Below are 23,744 nucleotides of genomic sequence, written 5' to 3' on the forward strand. Positions count from 1 at the left end.
ATGACCTGAGCCGAAGGCAGCTGCTTAACCAACTGAGCTACCCAGGCGTCCCACCCCCTTCTTGTTAATAGATTCGTATCTGAGTCGGACGGTCCTATGGACACGTGCGTAATGCCCACGGTTTGGTGGGAGGTGAAGGCAGAAGTCGACTTGAGGCCAGCATCTTGAGGGCTGCATGGGGGCTGCAGGGGCGCATGTTGGGAGGGGGGGTAATCCCGGCGGTCTTCCCAGAAGAGGATGCGTTTGCTTAGTCCTTGCGGAGGACGGGGGACGTGCATTTGGAGAAAAGTGACATTCCCCGTGCCAGCCTCGAAGACTGGTAGCAGGCGGGCGCCTGGAGCCCGGTACCCGGTGAGGGGGGTTGGGGCGGTCCCACTGGGCGGCGCGCGCCCGCGCCCCTAGGGCCGGCAGGCGGCTCATTTGCATGGGGAGCCACAGTGGCCAATGGGCGCGCGCGGCCGGGCATGCTGGGAGCCGGGCTGGGCCGGTCGGGCCGCGGCGGCGGTGGCGGTGGCGGCGGCGGCGGCGGCGGGCGGAGCGAGCTGGGACCTTCTCTGGGCGGTGGTGGCGGCAGCCAGCGTGGTGGCTGAAGCGGTCGGACCCAGGCCGGGACCCGGGCGGCTGCGGCCTTCTCGGGGCCCAGAGAGAGCGCGGCACGGGCAGCTTGGTGTGCGCTCCTGCGGGGAGGCGGGGCCCCAGTCCGGCCGGACACGATGAACTACCTGGTGAGTGCGGCCGACGCGGCGGGGGTCCGGGAGCGCGGGGCGGGGTCCGGGCTCCTGCCGGCGCCGGCCGGCGTCCGCGTACCGGCTTCCAGGCGGCGGCCCAGCCCGCGCCCGGGGCGGTCCCTAGCGAGAAAGAGTTAAATGAGTGGCATTTCCTGCCGGACCTGCGGGTCCTGGGAACCGCTGGCCGCTGGAGTCTCCGCGGGGCCGCGACCAGGCAGGGGTCCGAGGTCCTGGAGCCCCTCTTCCGCCGTGGCGGGAGCGCGCGGAGGCGAAGACTGCGGAGGATCCCAGAGCCTGTGTGCTCACGGGGCGGTTGGAAGGGCGGGACTCAGGGGCCGCTGGCCGGCAGGAAAGTTCCTGGATCCGGGAAAGTTGCTGGCCGGAGTCCCGCTCTCCCCCTGCCGGCCGCCGCCTGCTGGGTGACCTTGGGCCTGCGAGACCCGTCTCCGAGCCTCAGGTTCCTCAGCAACAGGGACAGGTCAGAGATCCCTGGACGGTGAACTTCCAGGAGGCGTGGATTTCCATGACGCGGGGGTGGTAATCCATCCTTGGTCCATTTGTGTGTTTTGGCGTGGGGAGCTGCCCCTCCCCGCCCCCAGGCTAGGGATCCAGCGAACAAGTGCGCGGTGACGGAGGTGTCGGTGCTGCGGCAGAGCAGATCCTGGGTCTGTTAATGATTCACCCCCGGCCTGTGTGCGCTTGGATCCGCGGCCTGGGGATAGGCGCTTTTCCGCCTTTACCTACCCTGGTTGCAGATACTGAGGTAGAAGCCACCTGGCGGCGACATCCAGGGCCACACTGTGACCCTGGGTCCCAGCGTTTGAGGTCTCAGAGCGTGGAGCTGGGGGAGGAGCAGGCCGCCACTTGGTGTCCCCCCAGAGTGCCCAGCCCCTCACTGTTGCACGAGGTGCATCTCAGAGCCCTGTTGAAGGAGTTGGAGAAGCTAAGACTTGCTGAGGGCTGGGGTGCTTGGGGTCCCTGGCGGGTTATTGCCTGGGGAGATTTTGGGGTCTTGGGTCCCGGACTGGGTGGGGGTAGCAGCTCACTTGTCAATCTTGGGGACATGGGGCTTCTTTCTCTCTACCCTGCCCTGAAGGTCTAGGCTGGGAGGCACTCTCCCCGTTTGCATGACTCCAGATTTCTTCCAGGCTGGGACATGTTCCTCATCTTTGGGGCGGGGAGACATACCCTCCTGTGTCCCATTTCCTTTCCCGGCTCCAGAGCTGCTGATGTGGGGTCCCGGGGGGCAGGGCCTAGAAAAGCAGGTGTGTGCTGGGTGCTGGGAGGAGCTGCTGGCATGCCCTCCTGGCAGCGGCACCCACTACCCGCCTGCCCGGAGCCACGAAGGAGCCCCGTGGGAACTGGGTGGAGGCAGGGCAGGGCCAGGTTCTGCCGGGACAGTCAGCCTTGGTTCCAGGAGGAGAGCTGGAGCCTCTGGCCATTACAGTTTGTGCTGAACCAGGGTGTGAGGGTTGTGGGCTGCCAGGACCATCTCCTCGGGCCCAGGCAGGGGCGAGAAGTAAGGGCAGCAGCACTAGGGCCTCCTGAGCGGGAAGGGCCCCTGAGACAGCTGCTCTCCCTGTTGTCATCCACACGGGGAGACCGAGGCACAGAGAGGGACAGGTACTTGTTCTCATGGGCTTGGATTCAGAGCATAGTCTCCCAAGACAGCCCCATGCCCGGCCTCCTGTGTGCTCTCCCGCCCCCACCCCTGGGTTGGGAGTGCTCTGGGCCCTGGGGGGCTGCCATGCTCTGCTGGCTGCCAACTTGGTGAGGTCCTTCTGGGTCCGGGACTGTGCTTTTGTGGTCCCCTCCTGGCATCCATTGTTCTGGGAGTTCCCATCAGCCTTTTCTCATGGGCCTGGAAAACTCCCTCCCCCAGCTCCCAAGAGCCCACAACCAGTTGGGGGGGCCAGAAGCAGAGTCCAGGTGTGCTCCCCGGGAGGCTTCCCAGAGGGGTGAGGGACACTTGGAGAGCAAGGTGTAGGGCTGGGGTGATAGGGATTGTTCTCCAGCAAAGACACTGGGCAAGCTTCTCTTTCTCTGGGCCCTCAGGGCCCCCAAATAAGGGGCTGAAGGGTGGTTGCCCTTCAAGGAGGGGGGCAGGGCTGGGCCCTCCGGCACTGGAGAGAGGCCTTGGCTCTCCTGTCTTGCTGCTCTGATTCCTTCCACTTCTAAGTGAGGAGTGAGGTACTGGCCTGGGGCAGGGGTGGGGGTGTGTGGCAGGGCCCCATCTCAGACCGTCATCTCTACTGTGCATCCCAGAAATCAGGGATTTGGTACTTTTATTTGAGTGAGAACCCCACTTTTGTACCGTTGTGTTCCCCTCCGTTCCTGCTGAGTTGGTTGGTGCTGCTTAAAGGGTTGCGGAAAGTTACCATTCAGGACTGGAGAGTGGTAGAGCTGCTGCAGGGGGCTTTAGAGGTCAAGGGAGAGAAACTGGGGTCTTAGAAGGAGTGAGGTCCCTCCTGTCCCTGCTAGGGCTGTTCCTTCTGCCTCTTCCCCTCCATGATGGCATATCTGGGGCTGGTGTTGTCCCTGAAGTGAAGGTCTGCTTCATGCCGAGACTCTCCTAGAGACCAAATGCCGGTAGTGAGCCAGCCAGCCATTCCAGAATCCAGAGTCCTTCCAGCAAGGTTCCAGGAACAGAGAAGGAGAGTAATGAATGGGTAGTCAAGTGTGCAGGTCAGGGTTCTGCCAGCCTGGGTCACTTGCCTGGGCTGGGTGGCAGTGGGAAGGGTTCTAGAGGGGTTGGGGGACCCTTCCCAAGCTGCTGGCAGTGGGAGTGGGCTGCAGGATCCAGGACTTTGCCTCCCTACCCTCTGGGTACCCTTACTCCGGTTTGCTTGCGGTCACCATCTGCGGTGTGTGGGAGCTGCAGGTGCTCTGTGCCCTGGCAGGAGGGCCCTGCCCATGCCCCTTTTCCTTCTCTGCCCAGCCTCCCCGGGACAGTGCCTGGGATGCCCTGGCAGGGGTGGGGGCAGGGTGCTGTCTCCAGTCCTGAGCCGGCCTGGGACAGGGAAGCCTGCCCTGCAGCTGCTGCAGCCAGAGCTCGTGTTTGCGGAAGGGAGCCGCTGGCGACGGCCAGCACATGCGGGCTCTTAGTCCTTCCTTCAGCAGAGCTGCCCTCTAGGTGCTGAGTGTCGGACAGAGGGCTGAGGACTCGCATACTGTCCCAGCCCTGTCCTGAGGTGGGTAGGACAGGAGCTGCGCTCCCCTTGGGCCGGCTCTGGAATAGAGGCTTGCCCACGGTTTTGCTCCTTGGTAGTCAACACTGAGGACTTGAGCCCAGACGCTGGCTAATCGGTTGTTCCTGGGTGTATTAGAGGAGTGATGATCAGGCTGGCTGGGACGGAGTTCCGCCAAGGACCTCTGGGAAGGGAAGAGACTGTCCTCAAGAGTAGGAGGGGATGGTCAGGACCCTGACCAGTGGGCCCCTGGCTGCTGTCTTTCCAGGGGGAGTCCCAGGGCACCAGTGAGTAGGGGTTGTGGATGCGGGCTACCATTCAGACACACGGGCATTGGGCCTCTGTCCATTAGCCATGGGGGCTCCTTGGGACAAGCAAACAGAATACCCCAGAAATAATCTTGGCCCGAGTGTGAGATGGTTCTGGGTATGAAGGGAGCTAGTGTTTCCCAAGTGACTACTGTGTGTGAAGCTCTGTGCTTGGGGCTGGGGTGTGTGTGTGTGTGTGTGTGTGTGTGTGTGTGTGTGTGTGTGTTAGGGTGTTCCATTGGGACTGAGGGATGGGGGAGAGGAAGAGTCCTGTCAGATCTCCCTCCTGCCTTCTAGGAAGCTAAGCTCGCTGCGGGAGCCGTCCAGCTCTGCTTTATCACCGGGCGCAGGTCTGCCCGTGCAGCTTCCCGACTGTGTCCCTAGCAAGTCAGGTCACAGTTCTGCTCGGTTTCCCTGTCTGTAAGGCGGAAGTATCCGTGTCCCGTAAGGCTCAAAGGGATGATTCGAGTATGCAAAGAGCTTGCTCCCGGCAGAGCTCGTCGTTACTGTTATTGTTGTGAACCTGTCAGTCATGTTTCTTCTCACCAGTCCCAACCACCAGGTCACGCCTTCTGGCACAGTCAGGGTTTGGGGATATACCGAGAACGTATCCAGCACTCCCCAAGACAACTGGCGAAGCCAAGGAGGAGTCCCACAAAGCCGTTGGATGGCTGCTGCAGTCCTCCAGACATGCACCCACCTGTGGCTAAAGCCCAGCGACTCCTTGTCTGAGAGCCTGCCCCGCCCGGGGGGTCTGGTGCCCACAGGCCCCAAGGACACAATGCGTGCTATTCTAAGAGCCAGGCAGGGTCTGTGGGGCGGCCCTGTGGGCTTCCGTGTGCAACAACCAGGGTGTTGTTCTGAGCGGGCCTGGCGGGCCGGCCTCTGCCTGGGAAGTGTTGGCATCAGGCTGGGGGTTCTTCTCTCCCCGTCCTTCTGGGGTGAGTGAGCCCCAGAGGGTCTTCCTAGCGGCTCCCAGAGAGACTAGGATTCGGGCTTCTGCAAGGGGTACTTCTCGCTAAGCCTGCCCATTGAGGACCAGGCCCCATGCTCGTGTGCCTGCGGGGTCCGTGCTGAAGGACACAGCCCCAACCCCCATCCTGGGCGCGGGGGTCAGAGGCACAAAGTAGGCAGTAACAAGACGTTCTGGTCATCTCTTGGAGTTGGGGGTGAGAGGGAGTGCGTGCCCAAGAAGAGGCCTGGTAACGTCCCTGGAGGAGTGGGGCACTGTGGAAGGTTTCCTGAGGCAGGAATGAGGTTGGCCAAAACCTTGGGGTGAGTCAGGCAGTGCTCTCTGTGGTCCCTGTGCACAGATGGCTGGCAGCGTCCGCCCAGACCGTGATGGCACCTCTAGAGGTCACGGCTGAGCCCCCTTACCAGGTGGGGAGAAGCACCTGATTGGCCCAGGCTCTGGGGGGCTGGCCCTTCTTGCATGCTGGGGTGAGACTCTGGGTCCTGGGGGTGCGTCTGGAGTAGCTCACGTGCTGTCTGAAGGCTTTGCCCTGGCTGGCCCTACCTGCCGTGGGCGGCCACCGTTTGATGACATTTCCTGAGCTCTCAGGCACTGTCCCAGAGCCTTCGCCGTACCGGCCTACCTGCCACTGCAGGGCCGCAACCTGTCTCCCTCCAGCCTCTTCCTCCCCCGGGGGCCTTGGCTCTTTTTTTCGCTATTTTACTTTTTAAATTTTTTTAATTGGGGTTGGGGGGCTTGGCTCTTGTCCATCCTCTGCCTGTGCACGCTTCCCTAGCCGGTGTCACAGTGCCTGGTTTTCATCTTCACGAGTCATCTGGAATGTCACCTCCTTGGGGAGGTCCTCTCTGACTGCCCTATGTCCAGTGGCCCTGTCTCCCACATTATTTTGGGTGCCCCGGTTTCCCCCCCCGTGCCCTAACAAATCGTTTGCGCTTTGCTTCACTGAACTGTAAGCCCCATGCAGACAGGGTCCTGCGTAAGCTAGGCCTGTGCCGTCTTGCAGAGCCTGGCCCAGCACCTGGCAGAGAGCAGGAGCCGGTCAGATTTTTTGTGGAACAAAGGAACGATCCTATGAAATCAGGACTGTCCTTTTAGCATGGGGATCTGGATATTCACGGAGGCTCACGGACTTGTTCAGAGTCACCCAGCAGCGGAGGGAAGGCCAGACCCAGGACTGGTTTGAGCTGCTGCTGAGCGACTCCGAAGGAAGGAGGAGCAAGGAGGAACGTGTCTCAGGAACAGCTGGGGAGGCTTAGAGGCCCAAAGCCGGGGTGCTTGGCCAGCTGGAGCAAGGCGGCTGCAGAGAGACTGCCTCTGGGGCTCCTGGTGGGGGCACCCGCTGATGCAGACGGAGGCGCCCCTGGTGCCAGGCACTCTGTGCCACGTGCCCAGCTCTGGAGGTGCTTCCCGGCCTGGCTCCAGCCGCCCCAGACTATACAGTTGCAGTCGTTGTTGGCCTTGACTGCTCAGTGAGCTCACGTCAAGGGGGTGGGGGCTGGCCACCCTGGGTGCAGGAGGCCCCAGTAGCTCTCCTGGGCCTGGGCAGACCCTCCCCCTCCTTCCCTCTTCCCCACTGGACCTTGCCCTCAGCAGAGCCTCCCAGCTTTCCCGAGCAGCCGGCACTGCCTGGGGGGGTCTGGCCGAGACCCCTCTGCCAGCCTTCCCTGAGCTGCCGTCCTGAGAGGTGAGGGGCCTCTGAGGGGCAGTCCCTTCCGTCTGCACCCCGCCCCCTCTGACTGGGCTAGAGGGGAATTTTCCTGTGACTCACTCTGCTGGCACTTCCTGTGGTCACCAGGGCAGGGGCTGGGGGGGACTCAGTGGGGTGGCTCTCTGTGTTCTGGGGTCACAGGGGGAGGAGGGTGGGCCGGGTGTCCCGCCCCCTGACGGGATGTGATTCCCCAAGGCAGGCTGCAGACCATATTTGGGAAACTTGCTTTTCTTGCAGGCAGCCTGGGGATGGGGCCCATGGGCCCCCACGTGCTGCAGGACGGCCCTTGCCCCTGCCTGCTCCTCCTGGGGCTGTGGCCGCTGGACCCGCTTCAGCCGCCTCTGTCCCATCCTGCCTTGGAGCCAGGGAGGTAGTCCGCTGTTCTTTTTCAGGATGTGTATTTTTTCAAAGCCCAAGCCAAGAAATGCTTATTAAATACAAACTGAGAAATTCTGAAAAACAGGAAGAGAAAGCATCCCCCATTGTCCCAAACACTCACACTGTTATTCTTACCCTCTCTCCATTTTTTTTTTTAAGTTCAGGTGACATTTTGTGACTGTGTAGTTAATGCTTCCGTGCGTCTGTGACCATCACAGTCGTAATGTGGGCAGTGTTGCAGCACCCAGCAGTTCCGAGGGCTTTGCCCCGGTGCTAGCCACGGTGCCGAGGTGAACCCGCCTTCTGTGCTCTCTGTGAGCTGCCCGCCTGGCCCCCAGCGTCTGGCTCTTTCTGGGTCTGGAGACTCTGAGTGGCTCTGGAGAAATGGCTTCCCAGCTGATCCCCATTCGTCCCTTCCCTGGGAGGCCCAAGCGGCCCTTGGCCTCCTGTCACCCAGGTGCTTCCTTCACTCCTACCCCCTTCTGGGACCCTCTGAAATCTCTGGGTCCACCCTGATCCTGGCACCTGCCAGAGGGGAGTGGCAGGGCAGAGACTGAGGACGGAGAACACAGGAGCCAGCGGGGTTCTGGGCCTGCCGGCTTGGTGTCCGCCAGTGCTGGGGTCCTCCTGCCTCTACCCCATCTCCCCCAAGGCCCTTCCCAGGTCACACGCAGGCTGCTTAGCAACGCGGCCTCTCTGTGCCCGGGCCATGTGCAGCTCCTGTCCCCTCTCCAGGAGGGTTTGCTGACTAAGCCCCGCGGCAGTGCCTCTTCTTGGGTGGCTGGGAGAATTAGCAGGAGAGTGACAGGGTAAAAAGTAGGGCCAGGGGAGGGTACTGCTTTTCTTCGGCCATCTGCTGTCCGTATGAGACCCCTTTCTTGTTTTGCTGTATCTTCCTCATTGATTCCTGTTGCCTGTCCCTTTTCCAGAAGCATCCATGCCGGTGTGGTGTGTCTGCAGTCCTGCTGGAAAATACGTAGAATGTTTCATGGACGTTTATAATGTTGACATAAAGGGTTGTGTCAGGGGGGTGTGGCCGGCCTCCCTCCCCGGACGCCTGGGCACCTGCTGGAGCCCGAGCAGAGTGGCAGAGGTGTCCTCACGTGCCGGCGGGGACCCTGCGCAGCCTCCGTGGTGCTCTTAGCCAGCCTTTTCTGCTCCAGACAACGTGCTGTTTGTATCTTGTTGGTTTTCCATTGGTGTCTGTCTTGTCTTTGCCTTGCTGATATGTAGAATGCCACAGATTCTAGGTTCATCCCTCTCTCATCGTTTGGTGACCTGTGACCCCATCAGCTTTGTGTTACCTGCCCCGCCCCCCCGCGCCCCCCCGCGCCCCCCCCCCCCCCCCCCCGGTGGAAACCATTCCGCCTTGGTGAGGTTGGATCTGTCTGCTTGACCTCAGTGTTAGCCTTGTGTTTTGTGCTTTCGCGGTCTTTGTTTTTAGACTTGTATGTCATAATTTTTTCCCACTTCAAGGTCATGAAGATATTCTCCCCAGTTTTTTCTTTTGTTAGAGCTAGAGTTGTATCTTTGACTCTTGGGTCTTTAATTGTTTTTTGTTTATAACTTGAGGCAAGTGTGCGAATTGATTTTTCTTCCTACGGTGAATGAGTTTCCTAATACCACCCGTGAAAGAGCCCTGGCCTGCCCTCTGCCCTGGGGTGCTGCCATGAGGGGTTGCCCGTGGGGCTGTCTGCCAGCCCTGTCCTGGGGCGCTGGTCCCCAGCGCGCTCGCTGATGCAAAGTCCTGGCATGTCCTCATACGCCAAAAAGAGTGTGCTCCGTTGCATTTCATTTTCAGAACTGACCTGCTTATTCAAGGATCTCTATTTCTCCATTAATTCTAGAAGGATTCTTTTTCTTTGGTTAAATTCCTTTAAAAAAAAAAACAACTGGCATTTTTGTTACCATTGTAACTTATTAAGTGAGCTCAGGCAAATTGGCCTTTCATAGTGCTTAGTCATCCCACCATGAACTTGGTGTGTTTTCTCTTTTATTCAGGTTTTTTCCTTGAGCCTTTGGCAGAACGTGCACACTTTTTGCCCTGAGGTCTCCTGCTGTCTTTGCTTGATTAATTCCTAAGTAACGAGTAGCTGCTGCTGCTGCTGGTGCCACTTGTCTGTGTTTCTCTCTCATCAGTTGCCGGTTCTGGTCTGTTGCAGTTACTGGGGAGCTGGTCCTGTGGTCTGCAGACGATGACCACTTTGTCCCGGCAGGTGCCCTCCCCACACACTCCCGTGTTTTCCTCTTGGCTGGCGGGGCAGCAGGACCCTGGGGTTGGAGCAGGGAGGGTGTGCATCCTGTTTTCTTCCCAGAACCTGCTGGTCAGCGTTGTCACTACTGCTGTCCTCCCCAGCGTTGGTGCGGGTTGTGGCGTGACTTTGGAGCAGTTTCCAAGAGTATGTGGAGCGCCGTCCCTGGCGTGTAGAGGGTAGCTGCATTCCGGAGGATTGTGAGGTAGTGTCCAGGCTTACTTGAGAGACGCTGGAAGCAGGAGGGGCAGAGGCCCCAGGATCTCCTCAAACCATCCTTTCTCAGTGCCAAGATGAGTTGCCTCGGGTTGCAGCTGGGCGGTCCGCCGAGCCCCCAGCACCCATCCTCATGCACCCCTGTGTCCTCTCTCCCCAGAACGTGCTGGCCAAAGCCCTCTATGACAACGTGGCCGAGTCCCCAGATGAGCTCTCCTTCCGCAAGGGTGACATCATGACCGTGCTAGAGCGGGACACACAGGGCCTGGATGGCTGGTGGCTCTGCTCACTGCATGGGCGCCAAGGCATTGTGCCCGGAAACCGCCTTAAGATCCTGGTGGGCATGCATGACAAGAAGCCGGCAGGACCCGGACCTGGCCCACCTGCCACCGCGGCCCAACCCCAGCCTGGCCTCCACACCCCGGCTGCCCAGTACACGCCCATGCTTCCCGCCACATACCAGCCCCAGCCCGACAGCGTCTACCTGGTGCCCACTCCCAGCAAGACTCAGCAAGGCCTCTACCAAGCGCCTGGGCCCAGCCCACAGTTCCAGTCTCCGCCAGCGAAGCAGACATCGACATTTTCAAAGCAAATGCCCCATCACCCTTTTCCCAGCCCAGCCCCAGACCTTTACCAGGTGCCCCCAGGGCCTGGCAGCCCCGCCCAGGACATTTACCAGGTGCCACCTGCTGCTGGGATAGGGCATGACATCTACCAGGTGCCCCCATCTATGGACACACGCAGCTGGGAGGGGACGAAGCCACCAGCAAAGGTAAGGCAGTCTTGGCCTGAGCCGGCAATCCATCCCCAGGCTTTGGTTTCTGGGCCCAGGCCAGACCCTTGGGGTCTCGAGGGCTCCAGCAACAGCTGCTTGTTTGGTCTGGGCGGGGACAGGAGGTGAGTGTTTGGGGACTATGTTATCTGGCTACTGAAGATGGACAGGCAGCTCCCAGAGAAGAGATCCCAGCTGGCCTTGGACCGTGAGGTGGCCTTCAGCAGACAGACCCCAGTGGGAGGGTGTCCCCAGCAAAGGATGCAGTGTCTGTCAAAGGCCTGGAAGTCTGGAAGGGGTGGGCCGGCAGGACTGGGCAGATGAACCCTAAGCAGCAGTGTGGGGGGGCAGGGGGGACACGGTGGTCAGCCCAGCAGGGGGCCTGATGCTCCAGAACAACCAGACCCCTGCCTGAGGGTGGGCGGTTTTGAGAAGGGACTTGCCGGCTCCATGTTCTAGTGATGTTATGCAGTCCACAGAGGGCAGAGTACAGGGCCCAGTGGGGTGGGGAGCACCCAGAAGAGCAAGGGGTCCCCGGGGGCAGCACTAGAAGGAAGGAGCTCAGTGTGGCAGTGGGGCAGGCACGGCCGAAAATCCATCGGAGGAGATGGAGTAAGAGACTTAGCTTTCTCCCGTGTCACCGTTCGGAAGTGAGCGGCGTAGGGCGCAGGAGGCCCCTCCACGAGTCTCAGCGCCGCGCCGCGCCCCCGCCAGTCCGTCTTGTTAACACCGCCGTCCTCAGCCAGGGGCTTGCATCTCCCTGGCCCCGATGGCTGCCGCGTGAGCTCCAGCCAGCGGGTCGGCATCCCTGCCAACAGGGGAGGGAGGCACACGGAGCAGAGAGGCCGGCCACCTTGTGCCCAGGGGCTCCCATGAGTCCTCTGGGTGTGCGTGTCTGCTCCTTGGGTGGGCGTGGAACACATCTTCCGGCCGTTCCTGGCTCCACCGGCGCCCAGGCCGTGGGGAGGACACTGCCTGCAGCATCGCCGGAGGAGGGCCTCTCAGAGGTCCCGTGTGGGCTGTTGCCAGGGGATGCCGGGCTGGGGGATAGGGCCCTGGGCGCAGCGCCCTTGGCTCCACACCGGCCTGCCTGTGCATTGTACCCCCAAGTCCATCTGCGCGTGAGAAGGAGGCCGACCGAAGAGGGAGCCACTAGCCCACTCTCGGCCGAGACAGGAGCAGCCTCTTTTCGCCTTTGGCCTGTGTCTTTCCTTGCCCACATCCCTTGAAGATTTGCAGAGTGGAATTCCTGGGAGCCCAGAAGCAGAGGGGGTGTCCCATATACTTTGGAGGACCGGGTTGCCACACCGGCTCTCCCTGTCCCCTCCATGGCTGTTCTGCATTCCAGCTTCTCTAGGAGGACCTTGCGAAACGCAGCCTGTGCCAGCAGGGAGGGCCCTCAGCCCGCCCAGCGCCCGCTGCCCAGCTCAGCCCCCTGCAGAGGAGAGACCCCAGCAGCCAGCATGCCCCAGAAGCCCTGGCGGAGAGCCCAGGTGCCGGGGCAGTAGCTGAACTTGGAGCATCCACTCCCTGCCGCAGACCGGGCCTCGTGTTTGTGCCTCCTCTCGAGCCACTGTGCCCGGAGAGACAGTGGCTGAGTGGGCGCTCCCCCCGTGCTCCTGAGCCTCTGTCCTCAGGGTGTGTCCAGGGCCAATGGGGAGGCCTGCTCTCGGGGCACAGCACGGTGACCAGGAGACCTGGCCAGGGATCAGGCTGGCTGGCTGAGGTGAGGCGCCTGGACCCTGGTCACCAGGGTCACTAGCCACACTTCTTGACCTACTTGCTCCTTCAGCGGCCTGGCAAGAGCCTGGCCGATGGCAGAAGCGCCCCGCGCGGGACTGGAAGTGCCCAGATAGGCCATTCCCAAGGTGGCTTTAGGGAGAGAAGCAGAGCCCTGCCAGGGAAACACCTGCCCCGTGGGGAGGCCCAGGGAGCAGTGCCCAGCTGGAGAGCCTCAGGACAGGCCAGAGTCCATCCCCTGCACACTCACACTTGGTCACACTCACACACACACACACACACAATCCACGCTTCACACACACCCCGGGGGGGCATGCCTTTTCCCCTTCCCACTTCCCTCCCTAAACCGACAGGCTGGTCCTGGTGCCCTAGTCCTTCCAAGCACTGGAAGCCCGTGGGCCAGGAAACAGCAGCGGGAGCCATGCGCTGGGCTGTGGGCCTGAGCCCACAATTTGGCTGTGGGTTCTGTGTCCCTCCCAAGTGAGGTGCTGGCTCTCAGGTGACCTCTGGGCTCAGCCGGCTGGGCCTGGGGGTAGTGCTGCTCGGGACTGTGTCCCAAGGGCCCTGGCCTGGCGGGTTGCCCTCCCCTGCGAAGCCTCGTTTTTCCGGGTCTAGGCACCTTCGAGAGCTTCTGCTTTTATGTTCTGATCATGAAAGCAGTGCTCGTTTGTCTTAGAAAACATATACTCTATGAAAAAGTCTGGAGATGGGCACCTGGGTGGCTTCGTTGGTGAAGTGTCTGCCCTTGGCTCAGGTCCTGATCCCAGGGTCCTGGGATCGAGACCCGCTTTGGGCTCTCTGCTCGGTACGGAGTCTGCTTCTCCCTCTCCCATTGCCCCCTGCTTGTACTCTGTTTCTCACTCTCTCAAATCAGTAAATTAAGTCTTGAAAAGAAAAATCCTGGAGAGGAGCTTCCCCAGTCAAGAGGTGATCGGTGGAAATTTGGGCACATTTTATCTTTGCATATTTTTTATCTGTCTTAAACAGATTTGTACGCCGACTTTTGCATTTTTGAGACCGTAAGTCCCACAGATGTCAGAAGCATTTTCTTGGGTCCTTAAGGTGATTGTAATGGGCACCCCAGATTCGTTGTGTCGCCCCTCCCCTTGGGGCGGGCTCCAGGACCTTTCTGATCGCACGGATCTGGATTACAGTAAGTCTCGGTACAGGCCCCTTTGCCCACATTTCAGGGTTGTGCTTTCATAAACCTTGTGCTGCTCCTGAGAAGTCTGGGAAACAGGGGCTCTTAGTTCGGGGGTGGGGGGTAGAGGTGAGGTTGGGTGAGGAGGGACCCTGCCAGGACTGTGGGTGAGGTAGGAGGCCCTGCTCCCCAGGAAGCAGGGGCGAGTGATGCCGCTGGCCGGGAGGGGAAGGGTCAGATCGATGCCAGGAGCCTGGGGCCCAGTGGCACGTGTGGCTGGGGAGAGGCACCCCCACACCGCTGCATTAGCATCCTCCAGGCTGGGGCGTAGCCAGAGGACACAGACGGCAGAAACAGATGGGGCCCCAGAGAGGGACGTGTTTGGTGAGGTCGCTCGTGGGGGAGTGCCTCTGGGTTAGGGGCCGCAGCTGTGCTGAGGGGACAGCTGTGGTGCTGGGTCAGGCGCCTGGGCAGACGCAGCTGAGCTCAGGCCTGTACCTCCCGGGAGCCCAGGAGCTCGGAAGGGGACCCGTGTCCAGCGCGTCCCTCAGTCTGGATGAGAGGTTAGATTGTCACTTACTCAGTCCCGCAGCGCTCCAGCAGCGCTCCAGAGGAAGATGCCGAGGCTTCTAGAGGGGAGTGGGCCAGAGCCGGAGCCACCCTGGGTCACGTGGGGTGACGTCCCTTCTGCAGAAGGGGGGAGACCAGTAGCTGAGCGGCCTGGAGGGGGGGGCCGGCTGGCCCAGGCAGAAGGCGGCAGAGGGTTTGGCCTTTCCCAGTGGGATCTCTGGGCTCACCCCTGCTCCCTGCACACGCCCAGCCCAGCCTGGGTCTCGCGTGTGTCTTTGTGTGTTCTCTGTCTGTTGAGATGTGTCTGTGTGAGAGCTTACGGGCCTTGGGTCAGGAGTTCTGTGTGTCCTCCCGGGCTCTGGCTGTGTCACCCAGCTCCCCGGGGACCTCGGGGGCCTGCTCATGGGGCCTCAGGTGCAGAGTGGGGCAGCCTGTGATTAGCGGGCTCAGCAGCTCCCCGGAGAGTAGGTTTCCCTGACAAGCTTTTCCTCACCGGGGGCTGCCTTCCCGCTTCCTTCTGCCGGAGAGCACTTGCTGGCCCGGCCAGCTGCTTCCTGTCGCGGCTCGGCTGCAGCAGGGGATGGCAGGCTGCCGATGGCCTGGGCCCGGGGTCCGGCCCCGGAGCCCCTCTGCCTGTGCTCCCCACTGTCTCTGTCTTCGGGACGCACTGTGGGGGCTCTTCGTGGGGCATCTGGAATCTTCAGGGCCTGGAGACGCCTCGGGTCTCACCCCAAAGCCCTGCCAACCTGCCACGTCCCGCCAGCCCCCGCCTGCCCCGCCTGTCCTGTTGTTGGCAGGTTCTAGCGGCTAAAAATAGCTCTGGAGGAGACTCAAGTCTGGGGCTCAAGGAGGGAGATGAGTCTGGGGAGGGCCGCCAGCTCCACTGCCAGACACGCTGGGGGTGGGGTGTGGTGGGTGGGGAATACTCCCCCAGGCACTCACCCAAGCAACTAACTGTCTGCCGTGCTGCCTGGGAGGAGGGCACAGGCTGCATCAGTGGAGGCCGTGCCAAGCCCGAGGCTGCGCAGAAAAGTGCCAGTCGCCACACCCCAGGCCTGGGGTGCTCTGCTGCTCCCGGAGTAACCAGTGCTTGCAGATCCACAGGACACGGGCGTGCGGGGCCGCCTGTCAGTGCCGTGGGGCCCGCTGCAGGCACGGGATGCAGGATTCTGGGAGCACCGAGCCCGAGGGCCAGCCCTGCTACCCCCAGAGATGTGTGGGGAGGGCCTGAGTCAACTCTGTTCCAGACATCCCCTTTGACTAGGGAACAAAAGGCCTTTCTGTCCCAGAGCGCTGAGCAGGGAGCCTTGTGGGGGAGGCGTGCCCTGCCCAGCACTGGGTTAGATCCTGCCAGCCCCTTCCACTGGGTGGGGGCTCCCAGACCCCAGACCCCACTCTGGCCCCACAGGGCCAGGGTGCTTGCCGGGAAAGAAGAGGCTGTTGCGGGGCGCTTTCGGCAGCTTGCTGTCCTGGATGCCAGGCCAGCAGGCCAGGGAAAGATACCAGAGAGGGGAATGTGTTGGCCCCTTCTCTGAGCCAGCATCCCCTGACTTAGGTCTTACCCTTTTTGGGTTAGAGATGGTCTGGGTGGCCCTGTGGATGTGGTGTACTGGGGAGTTCAGGGTTCTTGGCTCTGTCTTGACCCCTCCCTCACGCCCACGCCCAGCTTTCCAGCAGGGCCCAGGAACGGCCCTCAGTGGGAGTCCTTGGTGGTCCTGCCTTCAGGAGTCTTCCCAGGCTGTGCTCAGTGGCTGAGGGCAGGGACACCAGCTTCTGGAGGCACCACGCCCCAGCCACTGGAACCTCCTGCAGGCTGCCTCTCGGTGGGCACAGCCTGGCACCATCGTCTCCATTTGTCCCCCCCAAGTTGGGAGGGGGCAGCTAGGAGGTGACATCAGGCAGGGCCATCTCAGTCCAGGGCAGACCCTCGTCTGGGACTTCCCAGGTCATGCAGCTGTAGACTACTGTCATTTCCTGGCCAGAACCAGACAACTCTGGACAAACCCTGGGGGTTCGTGTGCTCTCCAGATGCTGTATCACATTGAAGAAAGGGTAAAGAACACAGAGGATGACAATACCCTTGTCTCTCACTGGCCTCCAAGCCCACCCTTGGAGACCGCCCCCGTTGCGTCGACTCTCCCTGGGGACCTGAGGGTGGGTCCTGGAAGATGGTTTCCGGGCCGGTGGTGACAGGTTGATGACAGACGGCTCTTGCCCACAGGTGGTGGTGCCCACCCGTGTGGGCCAGGGCTATGTGTTTGAGGCCTCCCAGCCAGAGCAGGATGAGTACGACATCCCCCGCCACCTGCTGGCCCCGGGGCCCCAGGACATCTACGACGTGCCCCCTGCTCGGGGCCTGCTGCCCAGCCAGTATGGCCAAGAGGTAGGTACTGGGTCTAGGAGTTGGGGGCACCTCGGTCCAGCCCCGCTTAGGGAGCTGGGCTACCCCTGCCCCGGCCAGGGTTGTCCCGGGGCTGGTGCTGTGGTGGTTCTGTTCTCCCATACCCTCCGGGGGCCCTGCACTGGCGCCGTGTCACCACACCTTTTCTGCCTCAGGTCTATGACACGCCACCCATGGCTGTCAAGGGTCCTAATGGCCGGGACCCGTCACTGGATGTATACGATGTGCCCCCCAGTGTGGAGAAGGGCCTGCCGCTGTCCACCCACCACGCGGTGAGCAGTCGGGGCGTGCTGGGCCTGGTGTGTGCAGGGCTGGGTGGGACAGAGTGGGCCGGGGGTGGGGACCCATGTCTGCAGCCCCGGCTCTGCCCCTCAGTCGGAGACCGAAGTGCAGACTGAGTGCTGCAGCCTCGCTTCCTCTCCTCTGCAAAGACCCTCTCATGGGCCTTTCACGGGTTCTTGAGGGGCTCACACAGGATATTAGCAGGGAGACCACAGAATTCGTTCTTCAAAGCAGGACCCTTCTGAGAGTGAGCGGGGACCAGGAATTATGAGGGGGCATCAGGAACAAGCCGTCACTGTCCTGGGTGAACCAGCGTGTTGTCATTCTAAATACAACACCCAAATCAGCCAGGTTCCTGGCGCAGAGCAGAGACCTCACGGGGGTGATGGGGTGAGGGGGTGTAACAGCTGCCTCTCAGCACGTGTTTGTAGTTACACAGTGAACAAACTCCTGTAATCCTGGTCACAAACCTGTGAGTGGGTTCTCCCCTCCGACAGCTCCGCAGACAGGCTCAGAGAGGTTGAGTCACCTGCCTTAAGTCACACAGCCAGTCAGCGGTGGAGCTGGGATTCTGAGCTCAGGGCTGACTCCAGAGTTGGGCTTTAACGGTAACCTGTGTGGGTGGGAACCGGGACACCGGGTACTGTGTCTGTACGGGCGGCCCAGTCCCGCCCCGGGGGCTCCAGCTGGGCGGGTGGACAGGCAGCCTTGACCGATCCTCTGCCCGCCAGGTGTACGATGTCCCTCCGTCCGTGAGCAAGGACGTGCCCGATGGCCCGCTGCTCCGTGAGGAGACCTACGACGTGCCCCCCGCCTTCGCCAAGGCCAAGCCCTTCGACCCGACCCGCCACCCACTGATCCTGGCCGCGCCGCCCCCGGACTCGCTGCCAGCCGAGGATGTGTACGACGTGCCCCCGCCCGCTCCTGACCTCTACGACGTGCCCCCTGGCTTGCGGCGGCCCGGCCCCGGCCCCCTCTACGACGTGCCCCGCGAGCGGCTCCTCCCCGCCGAGGCGGCCGACGGCAGCGTGGCCGACGACAGCGTGTACGCGGTGCCGCCGCCCGCGGAGCGAGAGGCCCCGAGCGAGGCCAAGCGGCTGTCGGCCTCCAGCACGGGCAGCACGCGCAGCAGCCAGTCGGCCTCCTCCCTGGAGGCCGCCGGGCCGGGCCGCGAGCCGCTGGAACTGGAGGTGGCGGTGGAGGCCCTGGCGCGGCTGCAGCAGGCCGTGAGCGCCACCGTTGCCCAGCTGCTGGACCTGGCGGGCAGCGCGGGCACCGGCGGGGGCTGGCGTGGCGCCCCCGAGCCCCAGGAGCCGCCGGGACAGGACCTGCGGGCCGCTGTGGCCGCCGTGCAGGGCGCCGTCCACGAGCTGCTGGAGTTCGCCCGCGGCGCCATAGGCAATGCCGCGCACACGTCAGACCGCACGCTGCACGCCAAGCTTAGCCGGCAGCTGCAGAAGATGGAGGACGTGTACCAGACGCTGGTGGCCCACGGGCAGGCCCTCGAGGGGGGCCGCGGAGGCACGGGGACCACTCCCGAAGACGTGGACCGCCTGGTGGCCTGCTCGCGGGCTGTGCCCGAGGACGCCAAGCAGCTGGCCTCCTTCTTGCACGGCAACGCCTCGCTGCTCTTCAGACGGACCAAGGCCCCCATGGGGGGGCCAGAGGGGGGCGGCCCCCTGCACCCCAACCCCATCGACAAGGCCAGCAGCATCCAGTCCCGGCCCCTGCCCTCACCCCCTAAGTTCACCTCGCAGGACTCCCCAGATGGGCAGTATGAGAACAGTGAGGGGGGCTGGATGGAGGATTACGACTACGTCCACCTACAGGTAAGTGCCAGCCCTGTCCCGGCTCCCAGGGCAGCATCCTGGGGAAGCCTGCTGGCCTCCTCAGGTCTCTAAGTTTGCTGTCCCTGTCGTGGGCACCTTGATCCCCTCCACACTGAGTCTTGTGGCCAGAAGAAGAATCTGGGCTCCACTAGGCCTCAGTGAGTCCCTGTGCACACTCTCTGACCTTCCAGGCCAGATGCATCCCCCACCCAGACCCCTTCCTCTACCCGCCTCAGGCCTCTGGGCTGACGTGGCCAGGTCTTCAGAGGCCCTGCAGTGCCAGCCGGGAACGGCTCTTGAGCACTTGCAGGGGCTGAGCTGCTCCAGTGAGCAGGACAGAAGCAGCTCTCTTGGGTGTGGGGAGAGGGATTTTGAAGTATAAGCAAAGACAAAGAGTATTACGGGCATTGGGAAAGAAGGAAAACCAGGAGATGGGAAGGTGGGCCTCTGAGCACAGAGACCTGGGTGCCAGCCGAGTTCCCCAGTAGGGAACATTTCAGGTTGAGTCAGCAGGTGCCAAGGCCCAGTGGTCAGGGATGGATGGACAGGCCGTGTACGCCAAAGGGAAGGGTTTGAATGTGATTCCTGGTATGGGAGCCCAGGCAGGGCGGATGGCCTGGCCATCTGGAGGGACCGGCAGTTGGTGGAAGGGGCCTGGAGAGCGCCCTCCTGGGAGGCTGTTCCTGCTGAGGGCCAGGTGCCTGCAGTGCGAGCCTGGGTCTGGCGTGCAGTGCCAGCCGCTGGCTGCCAACGGGGCCTTGCACTCCCCCAGGCCAGTGGGGGCTCCTGACTCAGCCCAGTCCTTGTGCCTTGCCTCCAGGGGAAGGAAGAGTTTGAGAAGACCCAGAAGGAGCTGCTGGAAAAGGGCAACATCATGCGGCAGGGGAAGGGCCAGCTGGAGCTGCAGCAGGTAAGCACGTCGGGGTTCTCCGGCTTCTCTGGGCTGGGGCCGCCGGTTGGCCCCTCCGGAGCCGAGCCTCCCACGGCCCTCCCTGCCACAGAACTGTCTCCGTGTGGCTGCTGGATTTCTGTGTGAGTTATTACCAGAGTGATCGTGATAGACATGGGAACACAGAGGAAAGTGTAAAAAGGCAGGAAACAAGGCCCCCGAGGCAGTGGGGGTGCCCTGGGGCTGGTTTGTAGCTCCGCTCCTGCGTCCAGAATGGCCTCTGTGTTTGTGTTCTTGAGTTTGTGAGCGGGAACAGCTGCTTTTTTTTTTTTTTTTTTAAGATTTTATTTATTTATTTGACAGACAGAGATCACAAGTAGGCAGAGAGGCAGGCAGAGAGAGGGGTGAAGCAGGCTCCCTGCTGAGCAGAGAGCCCAGTGTGGGGCTCGATCCCAGGACCCCGAGATCATGACCTGTGCCGAAGGCAGAAGCTTTAACCCACTGAGTCACCCAGGCGCCCCAGAACATCTGCTTTTATTTCAAAATTGTCCCATGGCATTAAACATTCCTCCTCAGTTGTTTTTAAAGGTCGCGGGACATTTCTGAGTATTAAATGCTTACATCGTACCCAGTTTCCCTGATTATAACAGTACTGCCGTACTTGCGTGCAGATACAGAATTTCTTCATACTTCGGATCATTTCCTAAGGGTAGGAAAGGGATTTTAAAAATAAATAAGGTACTTTTATTCTGATGATGAAGATGAAAAAAAAATACAGACGAGCACGAAGTAAGCACAGAAAAATCACCCATCAGGTTTTCCGCACCCCACACCCACCCCCGCCCCGGGCATGGGGAGGATCGCAGAGCGAGGAGAGCTTCCCAGCTCCACCTGCCCCCAGCAGAGCCACCATTGGCCCAGCTATCAGGTACGGACCATAGCGGGTCCATCTCAGGGTCAGTGTGGGGATTAAGGGAGGAAAGAGCAGGAGCCTGGCCCATGGAACATACTCCGTAAAGGGATAAAAGTTCATAATTAGAGGTATCTCTATCCATCCACCCATCATCTGTCTGATGTATGGAATCTGCACTGATTGAAGAAACGCACTTGCGCTTTATCAGACTCTGTGTCTTCTCTGGACTGTGCCAGCATTTATTTATCTAGTCCCTGTTGGTGGGACGTTTCGGGTATTCCCAGAGTTACTTTTGTGAACGGCACTTCACCAACCTGCTTGATCCCAAAGGTAAATTACTAGAAGCTGGGAGATGATACAGGAATATACATGAAAAGCTCTAGGAAGGTCGCGTGCTCTTCGGCCAGGGACCTAAAGCACCAGTACAGCACAGGCTCATGAAATGCAGACATGCGTGTCGGTTGTCGCATTTCCACATCAGTGAAAAATCTGGAGCCCCCCGCCCCAGAGTATTGCTTGAATAAATAAAACAACAATACCGTAGAATCTTATGTAGCTATTAAGAATTGTCAAAGAAGAGGGGTGCCTGAGTGGCTCAGTGGGTTAAGCCTCTGCCTTCGGCTCAGGTCATGATCTCAGGGTCCTGGGATTCCCGCATCGGGCTCTCTGCTCAGCGGGGAGCCTGCTTTCCCCCCTCTTTCTGCCTGCCTCTCTGCCTACTTGTGATCTCTGTCTCTGTGTCAAGTAAATGAATAAAATCTTTAAAAAAAAAAAAAAATTCTCAAAGAATGGAAGAGTTTGAACTGAAAGTGAGGGTGCGGCCTCTCCCTGGCTGAGGGGGCTGAATGGTGCATCTCCCCAGGTTGCCGCCGATTGTGTCGGGGATGAGGAAGGGGCAATTCTATGTTGGTTTTGCTAATTAAATGAAGGCTTGGAATCTTGGATGAAACAGAACTTGTCTGTCCCTGAGCCTGTGCACATCTGATCACAGCCCTGCAGGCCCCTGGTCAGAACCAGCTCAGTCCACACAGGCAGCTTGCATGGCGGGGGCTGCGGGTCATGGAGAGCCCCTCTCCCCCTGGACTTACGCAGCTGACGGCGGGCCCCTGCCCTCTGGCTCGGGGCTGGAAGGAGAACATATAGCAGTAGGCCCTCAAACACCATGGGCGTGAACTGCATGGGTCCGCTTAGAGCTGGAGTTTTGTTTTAATAAGTACATTGGAGAAGTATTTTAGAGACTAAGACAGTTTGAAAAAACATGCAGATGAACCATGTAGCCTAGAAATACTGAAAAAATTATGTATTGTAAGAAAACAGCATTTGGTACATGTAACAAGTTTTACAAATACCATGACCTTTCTTTTTCTTCTTTTTTTTAAGATTTTATTTTAAGTAATTGCTACTGTGGGACTCAGACTCACAGCTCTGCGATCGAGAGTTGCACGCTCTCCTAGCTAAGCCAGCCAGGCACACCCCACTACATCTCTTCTGTTTAAAGTTTTTATAATGGGAAATTTAATTCACTTCTAAAACTAAAGAAGGCAGTTCCCTGGGTGCGTTCACCCACTCCCAGCCCCTCTCAGTACAGCTTCTAAGCTGGGTATCTGGCAGCCTTGCCCCACAAACCATCTTGGAGACGTTACAGCCTTTCGTCTGCAAATACTTCAGTGTTTGGTTCTAAAAGATAATTGACCGGGATTGTATTCCACCAGGGGTGACTTCCGGGGACCGAGATTCCAGCAGACAACTGTCTTGTCTTCTGCTTGGTGTATTTGAAGTTTTTCTTTTTTAAGAATTGATGAATTTATTTAAAGAGTGACTAGGGGGAGGGGCAGAGGGAGGGAGAGAATCAGGCAGACTCCCTGCTGAGCCCGCTGTACACAGGGCTCCATCCCATGACCCCAAGGTCATGACCTGAGCCCAAATCAAGAGTCAGATGCTTAACTGACTGAGCCACCCAGGTGTCCCCATTTGAATCTTTTGACAACATATATGTTAAAGACAAAATGTGGGGCTTTTAAAATTCATTGTGAAGTATGGATAGCTTCCTAGGAAGCTGCAGAGAGTACAAAGCAGGCCCGTGTCCCCTTCACGCACTTTCCTGCACTAATTGCTTCCTGAGTAAGCAGAGACTGATGTCCCCAACCACGGCGACTGCTCATTTGTTCTGTGTCGATCATTTCGTGGTTTCAGAAATGTTACATAAACGGAATCCTACCTTTTGAGATTGGCAGAAGTCACTGGCGAGTGTCAGGGAGGCGGCTGCCGACGCGTGCTCTGCCTGTGGCCTAGAGATGGCGCGTGACCCCGCTCCCGCTGGGAGCCGTCCCGTTCTCTGCTTTGGCGCAGCGCAGCCGCGGTTCTCACTCTGCTCTCCCTCTGCCGCAGCTGAAGCAGTTCGAGCGGCTGGAGCAGGAGGTGTCCCGGCCCATAGAGCACGACCTGGCCAACTGGAGCCCGGCGCAGCCACTGGCCCCGGGGCGGACAGGCAGCCTGGGGCCCTCGGACCGGCAGCTGCTGCTTTTCTACTTGGAGCAGTGCGAGGCCAACCTGACCACCCTCACCAACGCAGTGGACGCCTTCTTCACTGCCGTGGCCACCAACCAGCCCCCCAAGATCTTCGTGGCACACAGCAAGTTTGTCATCCTCAGCGCCCACAAGCTGGTGTTCATCGGGGACACGCTGTCGCGGCAGGCCAAGGCGGCTGACGTGCGCAGCCAGGTGACCCACTACAGCAACCTGCTGTGTGACCTTCTGCGTGGCATCGTGGCCACGACCAAGGCCGCTGCCCTGCAGTACCCGTCCCCCGCCGCCGCCCAGGACATGGTGGACAGGGTCAAGGAGTTGGGCCACAGCACCCAGCAATTCCGCCGAGTCCTGGGCCAGCTGGCAGCAGCCTGAGAGCAGGTGACCGGAGGGATGGGGGTTGGGAGGACACCTGCCCCCAGAGAGTTGCCATGCTGCAGGCGTGGGGACAGGCACCCCAGCTCTGCCCGGGCCTGGTGCCCCAGACTGTCCAGGGATTTGTACATATTTATGATGGGGCAGGATATGGGACAGCATTTCCTCAGCAGAGCCCAAGCAGAGCTGGGCCCCCGGGAGCCAAGGCTGAGGAGTAGGCTGGTGGTCTTCCTGCGTACACTGGGCGCCGGGGCCCAACGACCCCTCGATCCACATGGCCTCAGAGGACCCCTTGAGCTGATCCTAGCCCCACAGGGGGGCCCTGTCCCTTGCCCCCCCACACCGCAAGCGCCACTGTACCAGGAGAAAAACTCTAAAACACTATTTTTCATTATTGATTTTCCAATCATTTGACTAATAGTCTACATTTAAATAAAATTTTAAAAATGGAAAGCCTCTGGTGTGAGAGGAATGAGAGCCAACAGGCCTCATGGATGCAGGCAGGGGTGTCCTTGCTCTCGGATGCCACGGGGTAGGAGCCACAGACGGAGGGGA

At 60.4% G+C, this 23,744-nt stretch overlaps 1 protein-coding gene across 1 annotated transcript; it reads left to right on the forward strand.

The window, feature by feature from the left end:
- The first annotated feature begins 409 nt into the window (after window positions 1–409).
- BCAR1 (BCAR1 scaffold protein, Cas family member) lies at window positions 410–23,567 on the forward strand. Its single transcript, XM_045987465.1, is given in 8 exon segments — window positions 410–697; window positions 699–725; window positions 9,912–10,523; window positions 16,196–16,357; window positions 16,531–16,647; window positions 17,389–18,486; window positions 19,307–19,396; window positions 22,677–23,567. Coding segments are annotated over 8 exon segments (2,892 nt in total). The 5' UTR covers window positions 410–424; the 3' UTR covers window positions 23,190–23,567.
- Window positions 23,568–23,744: the final 177 nt, after the last annotated feature.

This window comes from Meles meles, chromosome 19, assembly GCF_922984935.1.
Source record: "Meles meles chromosome 19, mMelMel3.1 paternal haplotype, whole genome shotgun sequence".
NCBI lineage: Eukaryota > Metazoa > Chordata > Mammalia > Carnivora > Mustelidae > Meles > Meles meles.